The sequence below is a fragment of the Oncorhynchus nerka genome, linkage group LG15 (assembly GCF_034236695.1).
Source record: "Oncorhynchus nerka isolate Pitt River linkage group LG15, Oner_Uvic_2.0, whole genome shotgun sequence".
NCBI classification, from domain to species: Eukaryota; Metazoa; Chordata; class Actinopteri; order Salmoniformes; family Salmonidae; genus Oncorhynchus; species Oncorhynchus nerka.
Window position 1 is genome coordinate 17845724 of NC_088410.1, and position 15000 is coordinate 17860723.

Consider the following 15000-nt stretch of genomic DNA (forward strand, 5'->3'; position numbering starts at 1 on the left):
GGGGTTAGGGCTAGGGTCTAGGGGTTAGGAGCTAGGGTCTAGGGGTTAGAGGTCTAGGGGTTAGGGTCTAGGGGTTAGTGTCAGGGGTAAGGATCTATGGGTTAGGAGCTAGGGATTAGGGTCTAGGGGTTAGGAGCTAGGGGTTAGGAGCTAGGGGTTAGGAGCTAGGGGTTAGGAGCTAGGGGTTAGGAGCTAGGGGTTAGGGTCTAGGGGTTAGGAGCTAGGGGTTAGGAGCTAGGGGTTAGGAGCTAGGGGTTAGGAGCTATGGGTTAGGGAGCTAGGGGTTTGGAGCTATGGGTTAGGGTCTAGGGCTTAGGAGCTATGGGTTAGGGTCTAGGGGTTAGGATCTATGGGTTAGGGTCTAGGGGTTAGGATCTATGGGTTAGGAGCTAGGGGTTAGGAGCTATGGGTTAAGAGCTAGGGGTTAGGAGCTATGGTTTAGTGTCTAGGGGTTAGGAGCTATGGGTTAAGAGCTAGGGGTTAGGAGCTATGGGTTAGGGGCTAGGAGCTATGGGTTAGGGTCTAGGGGTAGATATTAGTGGATGTATGTGTGTTCTCACCAGTAGAGCCAGGTGAAAGATGTTGTGCTTGGCCAACAGAACGGTCTCATTGGACAGCAGGAATTTCAACAGGTTGATCAGAGCTGGTGGAAAAAGAGAAGGAAAAGAAACACACATTATTATTATAATACAACACAACCACAGCTTGTCTCTGAATGGAAGGACAAACAGACAGGAGGAACATTGTAACTGTTCAGACCCTCTGCTAGACTCATTAGTATGTGAGACAATAGAAAGACAGAGGAGGTGGAAGGGAAGAGAGAGGAACACCCACACTGTTACTGAGGGTCTGAACAGACAACACACTGTTACTGAGGGTCTGAACAGACAACACTGTTACTGTTACTGAGGGTCTGAACAGGTCTGAACAGACAACACACTGTTACTGAGGGTCTGAACAGACAACACACTGTTACTGAGGGTCTGAACAGACAACACACTGTTACTGAGGGTCTGAACAGACAACACACTGTTACTGAGGGTCTGAACAGACAACACACTGTTACTGAGGGTCTGAACAGACAACACACTGTTACTGAGGGTCTGAACAGACAACACACTGTTACTGAGGGTCAACAGACACTGTTACTGAGGGTCTGAACAGACAACACACTGTTACTGAGGGTCTGAACAGACAACACACTGTTACTGAGGGTCTGAACAGACAACACACTGTTACTGAGGGTCTGAACAGACACACTGTTACTGAGGGTCTGAACAGACACACTGTTACTGAGGGTCTGAACAGACACACTGTTACTGAGGGTCTGAACAGACAGACACACTGTTACTGAGGGTCTGAACAGACAAGACACTGTTACTGAGGGTCTGAACAGACACACTGTTACTGAGGGTCTGAACAGACGACACACTGTTACTGAGGGTCTGAACAGACAAGACACTGTTACTGAGGGTCTGAACAGACAACACACTGTTACTGAGGGTCTGAACAGACAACACACTGTTACTGAGGGTCTGAACAGACAACACACTGTTACTGAGGGTCTGAACAGACAACACACTGTTACTGTTACTGAGGGTCTGAACAGACAACACACTGTTACTGAGGGTCTGAACAGACAACACACTGTTACTGAGGGTCTGAACAGACAACACACTGTTACTGAGGGTCTGAACAGACAACACACTGTTACTGAGGGTCTGAACAGACAACGCACTGTTACTGAGGGTCTGAACAGACAAGACACTGTTACTGAGGGTCTGAACAGACAACACACTGTTACTGAGGGTCTGAACAGACAACGCACTGTTACTGAGGGTCTGAACAGACAACGCACTGTTACTGAGGGTCTGAACAGACAACGCACTGTTACTGAGGGTCTGAACAGACAACACACTGTTACTGAGGGTCTGAACAGACAAGACACTGTTACTGACTGAACAGACAACTGTTACACTGTTACTGAGGGTCTGAACAGACAACACACTGTTACTGAGGGTCTGAACAGACAACACACTGTTACTGAGGGTCTGAACAGACAACACTGTTACTGAGGGTCTGAACAGACACACTGTTACTGAGGGTCTGAACAGACAAGACACTGTTACTGAGGGTCTGAACAGACAACACACTGTTACTGAGGGTCTGAACAGACAACACACTGTTACTGAGGGTCTGAACAGACAAGACACTGTTACTGAGGGTCTGAACAGACAACACTGACAACAGACAAGACACTGTTACTGAGGGTCTGAACAGACAACACACTGTTACTGAGGGTCTGAACAGACAACACACTGTTACTGAGGGTCTGAACAGACAACACACTGTTACTGAGGGTCTGAACAGACAACACTGTTACTGAGGGAACAGACAACACACTCTGAACAGACAACACACTGTTACTGAGGGTCTGAACAGACAAGACACTGTTACTGAGGGTCTGAACAGACAACACACTGTTACTGAGGGTCTGAACAGACAACACACTGTTACTGAGGGTCTGAACAGACAACACACTGTTACTGAGGGTCTGAACAGACAAGACACTGTTACTGAGGGTCTGAACAGACAACACACTGTTACTGAGGGTCTGAACAGACAACACACTGTTACTGAGGGTCTGAACAGACAACACTGTTACACTGTTACTGAGGGTCTGAACAGACAACACACTGTTACTGAGGTCTGAACAGACAACACACTGTTACTGAGGGTCTGAACAGACAACACACTGTTACTGAGGGTCTGAACAGACAACACACTGTTACTGAGGGTCTGAACAGACAACACACTGTTACTGAGGGTCTGAACAGACAACACACTGTTACTGAGGGTCTGAACAGACACACTGTTACTGAGGGTCTGAACAGACACACTGTTACTGAGGGTCTGAACAGACAAGACACTGTTACTGAGGGTCTGAACAGACACACTGTTACTGAGGGTCTGAACAGACGACACACTGTTACTGAGGGTCTGAACAGACAAGACACTGTTACTGAGGGTCTGAACAGACAACACACTGTTACTGAGGGTCTGAACAGACAACACACTGTTACTGTTACTGAGGGTCTGAACAGACGACACACTGTTACTGAGGGTCTGAACAGACAACACACTGTTACTGAGGGTCTGAACAGACAACACACTGTTACTGAGGGTCTGAACAGACAACACACTGTTACTGAGGGTCTGAACAGACAACACACTGTTACTGAGGGTCTGAACAGACAACACTGTTACTGAGGGTCTGAACAGAAACAGACAAGACACTGTTACTGAGGGTCTGAACAGACAACACACTGTTACTGAGGGTCTGAACAGACAACACACTGTTACTGAGGGTCTGAACAGACAACACACTGTTACTGAGGGTCTGAACAGACAACACACTGTTACTGAGAACAGACAACACTGTTACTGAGGGTCTGAACAGACAGGGTCTGAACAGACAACACACTGTTACTGAGGGTCTGAACAGACAACACACTGTTACTGAGGGTCTGAACAGAGGGTCTGAACAGACACTGTTTACTGACTGAACAGACAACACTTACTGAGGGTCTGAACAGACAACACACTGTTACTGACTGTGTTACTGAGGGTCTGAACAGACAACGACACTGTTACTGAGGGTCTGAACAGACAACAGACACTGTTACTGAGGGTCTGAACAGACAAGACACTGTTACTGAGGGTCTGAACAGACAAGACACTGTTACTGAGGGTCTGAACAGACAACACACTGTTACTGAGGGTCTGAACAGACAACACACTGTTACTGAGGGTCTGAACAGACAAGACACTGTTACTGAGGGTCTGAACAGACAACACACTGTTACTGAGGGTCTGAACAGACAACACACTGTTACTGAGGGTCTGAACAGACAACACACTGTTACTGAGGGTCTGAACAGACAACACACTGTTACTGAGGGTCTGAACAGACAACACACTGTTACTGAGGGTCTGAACAGACAAGACACTGTTACTGAGGGTCTGAACAGACAACACTGACTGTTACTGAGGGTCTGAACAGACAACACACTGTTACTGAGGGTCTGAACAGACAACACACTGTTACTGAGGGTCTGAACAGACAAGACACTGTTACTGAGGGTCTGAACAGACACTGAACAGACAACACACTGTTACTGAGGGTCTGAACAGACAACACACTGTTACTGAGGGTCTGAACACTGTTACTGAGGGTCTGAACAGACAACACACTGTTACTGAGGTCTGAACAGACAAGACACTGTTACTGAGGGTCTGAACAGACAACACACTGTTACTGACAACACTGTTACTGAGGGTCTGAACAGACAACACACTGAGGGTCTGAACTGTTACTGTTACTGAGGGTCTGAACAGACAACACACTGTTACTGAGGGTCTGAACAGACAACACACTGTTACTGAGGGTCTGAACAGACAACACACTGTTACTGAGGGTCTGAACAGACAACACACTGTTACTGAGGGTCTGAACAGACAACACACTGTTACTGAGGGTCTGAACAGACAACACTGTTACTGAGGGTCTGAACAGACAACACACTGTTACTGAGGGTCTGAACAGACAACACACTGTTACTGAGGGTCTGAACAGACAAGACACTGTTACTGAGGGTCTGAACAGACACACTGTTACTGAGGGTCTGAACAGACGACACACTGTTACTGAAGGTCTGAACAGACAACACACTGTTACTGAGGGTCTGAACAGACAACACACTGTTACTGAGGGTCTGAACAGACGACACTGTTACTGAGGGTCTGAACAGACAACACACTGTTACTGAGGGTCTGAACAGGGTCTGTTACTGAAACAGACAAGACACTGTTACTGAGGGTCTGAACAGACAACACACTGTTACTGAGGGTCTGAACAGACAACACTGTTACTGAGGGTCTGAACAGACAAGACACTGTTACTGAGGGTCTGAACAGACAAGGAGGGTCTGAACAGACAACACACTGTTACTGAGGGTCTGAACAGACAACGACACAGACAACACACTGTTACTGACTGAGGTCTGAACAGACAACACACTGTTACTGAGGGTCTGAACAGACAACACACTGTTACTGAGGGTCTGAACAGACAACACTGTTACTGAGGGTCTGAACAGACAACACACTGTTACTGAGGGTCTGAACAGACACACTGTTACTGAGGGTCTGAACAGACAACACACTGTTACTGAGGGTCTGAACAGACACACTGTTACTGAGGGTCTGAACAGACAACACACTGTTACTGAGGGTCTGAACAGACAACACACTGTTACTGAGGGTCTGAATACCCACACTGTTACTGAGGGTCTGAACAGACAACACACTGTTACTGAGGGTCTGAACAGACACACTGTTACTGAGGGTCTGAACAGACAACTGAACACTGTTACTGAGGGTCTGAACAGACAACACACTGTTACTGAGGGTCTGAACAGACAACACACTGTTACTGAGGGTCTGAACAGACAACACTGTTACTGAGGGTCTGAACAGACAAGACACTGTTACTGAGGGTCTGAACAGACAACACACTGTTACTGAGGGTCTGAACAGACAACACACTGTTACTGAGGGTCTCTGAACAGACAACACACTGTTACTGAGGGTCTGAACAGACAACACACTGTTACTGAGGGTCTGAACAGACAACACACTGTTACTGAGGGTCTGAACAGACAACACACTGTTACTGAGGGTCTGAACAGACAACACACTGTTACTGAGGGTCTGAACAGACAACACACTGTTACTGAGGGTCTGAACAGACAACACACTGTTACTGAGGGTCTGAACAGACAACACACTGTTACTGAACAGACAACACACTGTTACTGAGTCTGAACAGACAACGACACTGTTACTGAGGGTCTGAACAGACAACACACTGTTACTGAGGGTCTGAACAGACAAGACACTGTTACTGTTACTGAGGGTCTGAACAGACAACACACTGTTACTGAGGGTCTGACAGACAACACACTGTTACTGAGGGTCTGAACAGACAACACACTGTTACTGAGGGTCTGAACAGACAACACACTGTTACTGAGGGTCTGAACAGACAACACACTGTTACTGAGGGTCTGAACAGACAACACACTGTTACTGAGGGTCTGAATACCCACACTGTTACTGAGGGTCTGAACAGACAACACACTGTTACTGAGGGTCTGAACAGACAAGACACTGTTACTGAGGGTCTGAACAGACAAGACACTGTTACTGAGGGTCTGAACAGACAACACACTGTTACTGACTGAGGGTCTGAACAGACAAGACACTGTTACTGAGGGTCTGAACAGACAACACACTGTTACTGAGGGTCTGAACAGACAACACACTGTTACTGAGGGTCTGAACAGACACACTGTTACTGTTACAGAGGGTCTGAACAGACACACTGTTACTGAGGGTCTGAACAGACAAGACACTGTTACTGAGGGTCTGAACAGACAACACACTGTTACTGAGGGTCTGAACAGACAACACACTGTTACTGAGGGTCTGAACAGACAACACACTGTTACTGAGGGTCTGAACAGACAAGACACTGTTACTGAACAGACAACACTGGTCTGAACAGACAACACACTGTTACTGTTACTGACTGAGGTCTGAACAGACAACACACTGTTACTGAGGGTCTGAACAGACAACACACTGTTACTGAGGGTCTGAACAGACAACACACTGTTACTGAGGGTCTGAACAGACAACACACTGTTACTGAGGGTCTGAACAGACAACACACTGTTACTGAGGGTCTGAACAGACAACGACACTGTTACTGAGGGAACAGACAACACACTACTGAGGGTCTGAACAGACAACACACTGTTACTGAGGGTCTGAACAGACAACACACTGAGGGTCTGAACAGACAACACACTGTTAGGGTCTGAACAGACAACACACTGTTACTGAGGGTCTGAACAGACAACGACACTGTTACTGAGGGTCTGAACAGACAAACAGACAAGACTGTTACTGAGGGTCTGAACAGACAACTGAGGGTCTGAACACTGTTACTGAGGGTCTGAACAGACAACGCACTGTTACTGAGGGTCTGAACAGACAACACACTGTTACTGAGGGTCTGAACAGACTGAACAGACACACTGTTACTGAGGGTCTGAACAGACAACACACTGTTACTGAGGGTCTGAACAGACAACACACTGTTACTGAGGGTCTGAACAGACAACAGACACTGTTACTGAGGGTCTGAACAGACAACGACACTGTTACTGAGGGTCTGAACAGACAACGCACTGTTACTGAGGGTCTGAACAGACAACACTGTTACACTGTTACTGTTACTGAGGGTCTGAACAGACAACACACTGTTACTGAGGGTCTGAACAGACAACACACTGTTACTGAGGGGGTCTGAACAGACAACAGACACTGTTACTGAGGGTCTGAACAGACAAGACACTGTTACTGAGGGTCTGAACAGACAACACACTGTTACTGACTGAGGGTCTGAACAGACAACACACTGTTACTGAGGGTCTGAACAGACACTGTTACTGAGGGTCTGAACAGACAAGACACTGTTACTGAGGGTCTGAACAGACAACACACTGTTACTGAGGGTCTGAACAGACAACACTACACTGTTACTGAGGGTCTGAACACACACACTGTTACTGAGGGTCTGAACAGACAACACACTGTTACTGAGGGTCTAACAGACAACACACTGTTACTGAGGGTCTGAACAGACAACACACTGTTACTGAGGGTCTGAACAGACAACACACTGTTACTGAGGGTCTGAACAGACAACAGACACTGTTACTGAGGGTCTGAACAGACAACACACTGTTACTGAGGGTCTGAACAGACAACACTGTTACTGAGGGTCTGAACAGACAACACACTGTTACTGAGGGTCTGAACAGACAACACACTGTTACTGAGGGTCTGAACAGACAACACACTGTTAGACTGTTACTGAGGTCTGAACAGACAACACACTGTTACTGAGGGTCTGAACAGACAACACACTGTTACTGAGGGTCTGAACAGACAACACACTGTTACTGAGGGTCTGAACAGACACACTGTTACTGAGGGTCTGAACAGACAACTGTTACACTGAACAGACAACACACTGTTACTGAGGGTCTGAACAGACAACACACTGTTACTGAGGGTCTGAACAGACAAGACACTGTTACTGAGGGTCTGAACAGACACACTGTTACTGAGGGTCTGAACAGACAACACACTGTTACTGAGGGTCTGAACAGACAAGGGTCTGACAACACACTGTACTGAGGGTCTGAACAGACAACACACTGTTACTGAGGGTCTGAACAGACAACACTGTTACTGAGGGTCAACAGACAACACACTGTTACTGAGGGTCTGAACAGACAACACACTGTTACTGAGGGTCTGAACAGACAACACACTGTTACTGAGGGTCTGAACAGACAACACACTGTTACTGAGGGTCTGAACAGACAACACACTGTTACTGAGGGTCTGAACAGACAACACACTGTTACTGAGGGTCTGAACAGACAACAGACACTGTTACTGAGGGTCTGAACAGACAACACACTGTTACTGAGGGTCTGAACAGACAACACACTGTTACTGAGGGTCTGAACAGACAACACACTGTTACTGAGGGTCTGAACAGACAACGACTGAGGGTCTGAACAGACAACACACTGTTACTGAGGGTCTGAACAGACAACACACTGTTACTGAGGGTCTGAACAGACAACACTGTTACTGAGGGTCTGAACAGACAAGACACTGTTACTGAGGGTCTGAACAGACAACACACTGTTACTGAGGGTCTGAACAGACAACACACTGTTACTGAGGGTCTGAGGGTCTGAACAGACAACACACTGTTACTGAGGGTCTGAACAGACAACACACTGTTACTGAGGGTCTGAACAGACAACAGACACTGTTACTGAGGGTCTGAACAGACAACACACTGTTACTGAGGGTCTGAACAGACAACACACTGTTACTGAGGGTCTGAACAGACAACTGAGGTCACTGTTACTGAGGGTCTGAACAGACAACACACTGTTACTGAGGGTCTGAACAGACAACACACTGTTACTGAGGGTCTGAATACCCACACTGTTACTGAGGGTCTGAACAGACAACACACTGTTACTGAGGGTCTGAACAGACAAGACACTGTTACTGAGGGTCTGAACAGACAACACACTGTTACTGAGGGTCTGAACAGACAACACACTGTTACTGAGGGTCTGAACAGACAACACACTGTTAGACACACTGTTACTGAGGGTCTGAACAGACAACACACTGTTACTGAGGGTCTGAACAGACAACTGACACAGTTACTGAGGGTCTGAACAGACAAGACACTGTTACTGAGGGTCTGAACAGACAACACACTGTTACTGAGGGTCTGAACAGACAACACACTGTTACTGAGGGTCTGAACAGACAACACACTGTTACTGAGGGTCTGAACAGACAACACACTGTTACTGAGGGTCTGAACAGACAACACACTGTTACTGAGGGTCTGAACAGACAACACACTGTTACTGAGGGTCTGAACAGACAAGACACTGTTACTGAGGGTCTGAACAGACAACACTGTTACTGAGGGTCTGAACAGACAACACACTGTTACTGAGGGTCTGAACAGACAACACACTGAGGGTCTGAACAGACAAGACACTGTTACTGAGGGTCTGAACAGACAACACACTGTTACTGAGGGTCTGAACAGACAACACACTGTTACTGAGGGTCTGAACAGACAACACACTGTTACTGAGGGTCTGAACAGACAACACACTGTTACTGAGGGTCTGAACAGACACACACTGTTACTGAGGGTCTGAACAGACAACACACTGTTACTGAGGGTCTGAACAGACAACACACTGTTACTGAGGGTCTGAACAGACAACACACTGTTACTGAGGGTCTGAACAGACAACACACTGTTACTGAGGGTCTGAACAGACAACACACTGTTACTGAGGGTCTGAACAGACAACACACTGTTACTGAGGGTCTGAACAGACAACGCACTGTTACTGAGGGTCTGAACAGACAACGCACTGTTACTGAGGGTCTGAACAGACAACGAACAGACACTGTTACTGAGGGTCTGAACAGACAACACACTGTTACTGAGGGTCTGAACAGACAACACACTGTTACTGAGGGTCTGAACAGACAAGACACTGTTACTGAGGGTCTGAACAGACAACACACTGTTACTGAGGGTCTGAACAGACGACACTGTTACTGAGGGTCTGAACAGACAAGACACTGTTACTGAGGGTCTGAACAGACAAGACACTGTTACTGAGGGTCTGAACAGACAACACACTGTTACTGAGGGTCTGAACAGACAACACACTGTTACTGAGGGTCTGAACAGACAACACACTGTTACTGAGGGTCTGAACAGACAACACACTGTTACTGAGGGTCTGAACAGACAACACACTGTTACTGAGGGTCTGAACAGACAACACACTGTTACTGAGGGTCTGAACAGACAAGACACTGTTACTGAGGGTCTGAACAGACAGACACACTGTTACTGAGGGTCTGAACAGACAACACACACTGTTACTGAGGGTCTGAACAGACAACACACTGTTACTGAGGGTCTGAACAGACGACACTGTTACTGAGGGTCTGAACAGACAAGACACTGTTACTGAGGGTCTGAACAGACAACACACTGTTACTGAGGGTCTGAACAGACAACACACTGTTACTGAGGGTCTGAACAGACAACACTGTTACTGAGGGTCTGAACAGACAACACTGTTACTGAGGGTCTGAACAGACAACACACTGTTACTGAGGGTCTGAACAGACAACACTGTTACTGAGGGTCTGAACAGACAAACACACTGTTACTGAGGGTCTGAACAGACAACACACTGTTACTGAGGGTCTGAACAGACAACACACTGTTACTGAGGGTCTGAACAGACAACACACTGTTACTGAGGGTCTGAACAGACAACACACTGTTACTGAGGGTCTGAACAGACAACACACTGTTACTGAGGGTCTGAACAGACAAGACACTGTTACTGAGGGTCTGAACAGACAAGACACTGTTACTGAGGGTCTGAACAGACAACACACTGTTACTGAGGGTCTGAACAGACAACACACTGTTACTGAGGGTCTGAACAGACAACACTGTTACTGAGGGTCTGAACAGACAACACACTGTTACTGAGGGTCTGAACAGACAACACACTGTTACTGAGGGTCTGAACAGACAACACACTGTTACTGAGGGTCTGAACAGACAACACACTGTTACTGAGGGTCTGAACAGACAAGACACTGTTACTGAGGGTCTGAACAGACAACACACTGTTACTGAGGGTCTGAACAGACAACACACTGTTACTGAGGGTCTGAACAGACAACACACTGTTACTGAGGGTCTGAACAGACAACACTGTTACTGAGGGTCTGAACAGACAACACACTGTTACTGAGGGTCTGAACAGACGACACTGTTACTGAGGGTCTGAACAGACAAGACACTGTTACTGAGGGTCTAAACAGACAACACACTGTTACTGAGGGTCTGAATACCCACACTGTTACTGAGGGTCTGAACAGACAACACACTGTTACTGAGGGTCTGAACAGACACACTGTTACTGAGGGTCTGAACAGACACACTGTTACTGAGGGTCTGAACAGACACACTGTTACTGAGGGTCTGAACAGACACACTGTTACTGAGGGTCTGAACAGACAACACACTGTTACTGAGGGTCTGAACAGACAACGCACTGTTACTGAGGGTCTGAACAGACAACTGACACTGTTACTGAGGGTCTGAACAGACGACACACTGTTACTGAGGGTCTGAACAGACAAGACACTGTTACTGAGGGTCTGAACAGACAACACACTGTTACTGAGGGTCTGAACAGACAACACACTGTTACTGAGGGTCTGAACAGACAACACACTGTTACTGAGGGTCTGAACAGACAACACACTGTTACTGAGGGTCTGAACAGACAACACTGTTACTGAGGGTCTGAACAGACAACACACTGTTACTGAGGGGTCTGAACAGACAAGACACTGTTACTGAGGGTCTGAACAGACAACACACTGTTACTGAGGGTCTGAACAGACAACACACTGTTACTGAGGGTCTGAACAGACAAGACACTGTTACTGAGGGTCTGAACAGACAACGCACTGTTACTGAGGGTCTGAACAGACAAGACACTGTTACTGAGGGTCTGAACAGACAACGCACTGTTACTGAGGGTCTGAACAGACAACGCACTGTTACTGAGGGTCTGAACAGACAACGCACTGTTACTGAGGGTCTGAACAGACAACGCACTGTTACTGAGGGTCTGAACAGACAACACACTGTTACTGAGGGTCTGAACAGACGACACTGTTACTGAGGGTCTGAACAGACAAGACACTGTTACTGAGGGTCTGAACAGACAACACACTGTTACTGAGGGTCTGAACAGACAACACACTGTTACTGAGGGTCTGAACAGACAACACACTGTTACTGAGGGTCTGAACAGACACACTGTTACTGAGGGTCTGAACAGACACACACTGTTACTGAGGGTCTGAACAGACACACTGTTACTGAGGGTCTGAACAGACACACTGTTACTGAGGGTCTGAACAGACAAACACTGTTACTGAGGGTCTGAACAGACAACACACTGTTACTGAGGGTCTGAACACAGACTGAACACACAACACACTGTACTGAGGGTCTGAACAGACAAGACACTGTTACTGAGGGTCTGAACAGACACACACTGTTACTGAGGGTCTGAACAGACAACACACTGTTACTGAGGGTCTGAACAGACAACACACTGTTACTGAGGGTCTGAACAGACAACACACTGTTACTGAGGGTCTGAACAGACAACACACTGTTACTGAGGGTCTGAACAGACACACTGTTACTGAGGGTCTGAACAGACAACTGTTACTGACACTGTTACTGAGGGTCTGAACAGACAACACACTGTTACTGAGGGTCTGAACAGACACACACTGTTACTGAGGGTCTGAACAGACAACACACTGTTACTGAGGGTCTGAACAGACAACACACTGTTACTGAGGGTCTGAACAGACAAGACACACACTGTTACTGAGGGTCTGAACAGACAACGACACTGTTACTGAGGGTCTGAACAGACAACGCACTGTTACTGAGGGTCTGAACAGACAACACACTGTTACTGAGGGTCTGAACAGACAACACACTGTTACTGAGGGTCTGAACAGACAACACACTGTTACTGAGGGTCTGAACAGACAACACACTGTTACTGAGGGTCTGAACAGACAACACACTGTTACTGAGGGTCTGAACAGACAAGACACTGTTACTGAGGGTCTGAACAGACAACACACTGTTACTGAGGGTCTGAACAGACGACACTGTTACTGAGGGTCTGAACAGACAACACACTGTTACTGAGGGTCTGAACAGACAACACACTGTTACTGAGGGTCTGAACAGACAACACACTGTTACTGAGGGTCTGAACAGACAACACACTGTTACTGAGGGTCTGAACAGACACACTGTTACTGAGGGTCTGAACAGACAACACACACTGTTACTGAGGGTCTGAATACCCACACTGTTACTGAGGGTCTGAACAGACAACACACTGTTACTGAGGGTCTGAACAGACACACTGTTACTGAGGGTCTGAACAGACAAGACACTGTTACTGAGGGTCTGAACACCCACACTGTTACTGAGGGTCTGAACAGACACACACTGTTACTGAACAGGGTGTTACTGAACAGACAAGACACTGTTACTGAGGGTCTGAACAGACAACTGTTACTGAGGGTCTAAACAGACAACACACTGTTACTGAGGGTCTGAATACCCACACTGTTACTGAGGGTCTGAACAGACAACACACTGTTACTGAGGGTCTGAACAGACACACTGTTACTGAGGGTCTGAACAGACAAGACACTGTTACTGAGGGTCTGAACACCCACACTGTTACTGAGGGTCTGAACAGACACACTGTTACTGAGGGTCTGAACAGACAAGACACTGTTACTGAGGGTCTGAACAGACACACTGTTACTGAGGGTCTGAACAGACAACACACTGTTACTGTTACTGAGGGTCTGAACAGACGACACACTGTTACTGAGGGTCTGAACAGACAACACACTGTTACTGAGGGTCTGAACAGACAACGCACTGTTACTGAGGGTCTGAACAGACAACGCACTGTTACTGAGGGTCTGAACAGACAACACACTGTTACTGAGGGTCTGAACAGACAACGCACTGTTACTGAGGGTCTGAACAGACAACGCACTGTTACTGAGGGTCTGAACAGACAACGCACTGTTACTGAGGGTCTGAACAGACAACGCACTGTTACTGAGGGTCTGAACAGACAACGCACTGTTACTGAGGGTCTGAACAGACAACAGACACTGTTACTGAGGGTCTGAACAGACAACGCACTGTTACTGAGGGTCTGAACAGACAAACAGACACTGTTACTGAGGGTCTGAACAGACAACACACTGTTACTGAGGGAGGGTCTGAACAGACAACACACTGTTACTGAGGGTCTGAACAGACAAGAACACTGTTACTGAGGGTCTGAACAGACAACACACTGTTACTGAGGGTCTGAACAGACACACTGTTACTGAGGGTCTGAACAGACAAGACACTGTTACTGAGGGTCTGAACAGACAAGACACTGTTACTGAGGGTCTGAACAGACAAGACACTGTTACTGAGGGTCTGAACAGACAAGACACTGTTACTGAGGGTCTGAACAGACAACTGTTACACTGTTACTGAGGGTCTGAACAGACAACACACTGTTACTGAGGGTCTGAACAGACAACACACTGTTACTGAAGGTCTGAACAGACAAGACACTTACT

At 47.1% G+C, this 15000-nt stretch overlaps 1 protein-coding gene across 1 annotated transcript in view; it reads right to left on the bottom strand.

Annotated features, from left to right (window-relative positions):
- Window positions 1–15000, bottom strand: part of LOC115123091 (armadillo-like helical domain-containing protein 3) — an 84280-nt gene that overhangs the window by 31097 nt on the left and 38183 nt on the right. Inside the window, 1 exon segment of the mRNA XM_065000668.1 lies at window positions 561–643. Coding sequence (XP_064856740.1) covers window positions 561–643 — 83 coding nt within the window.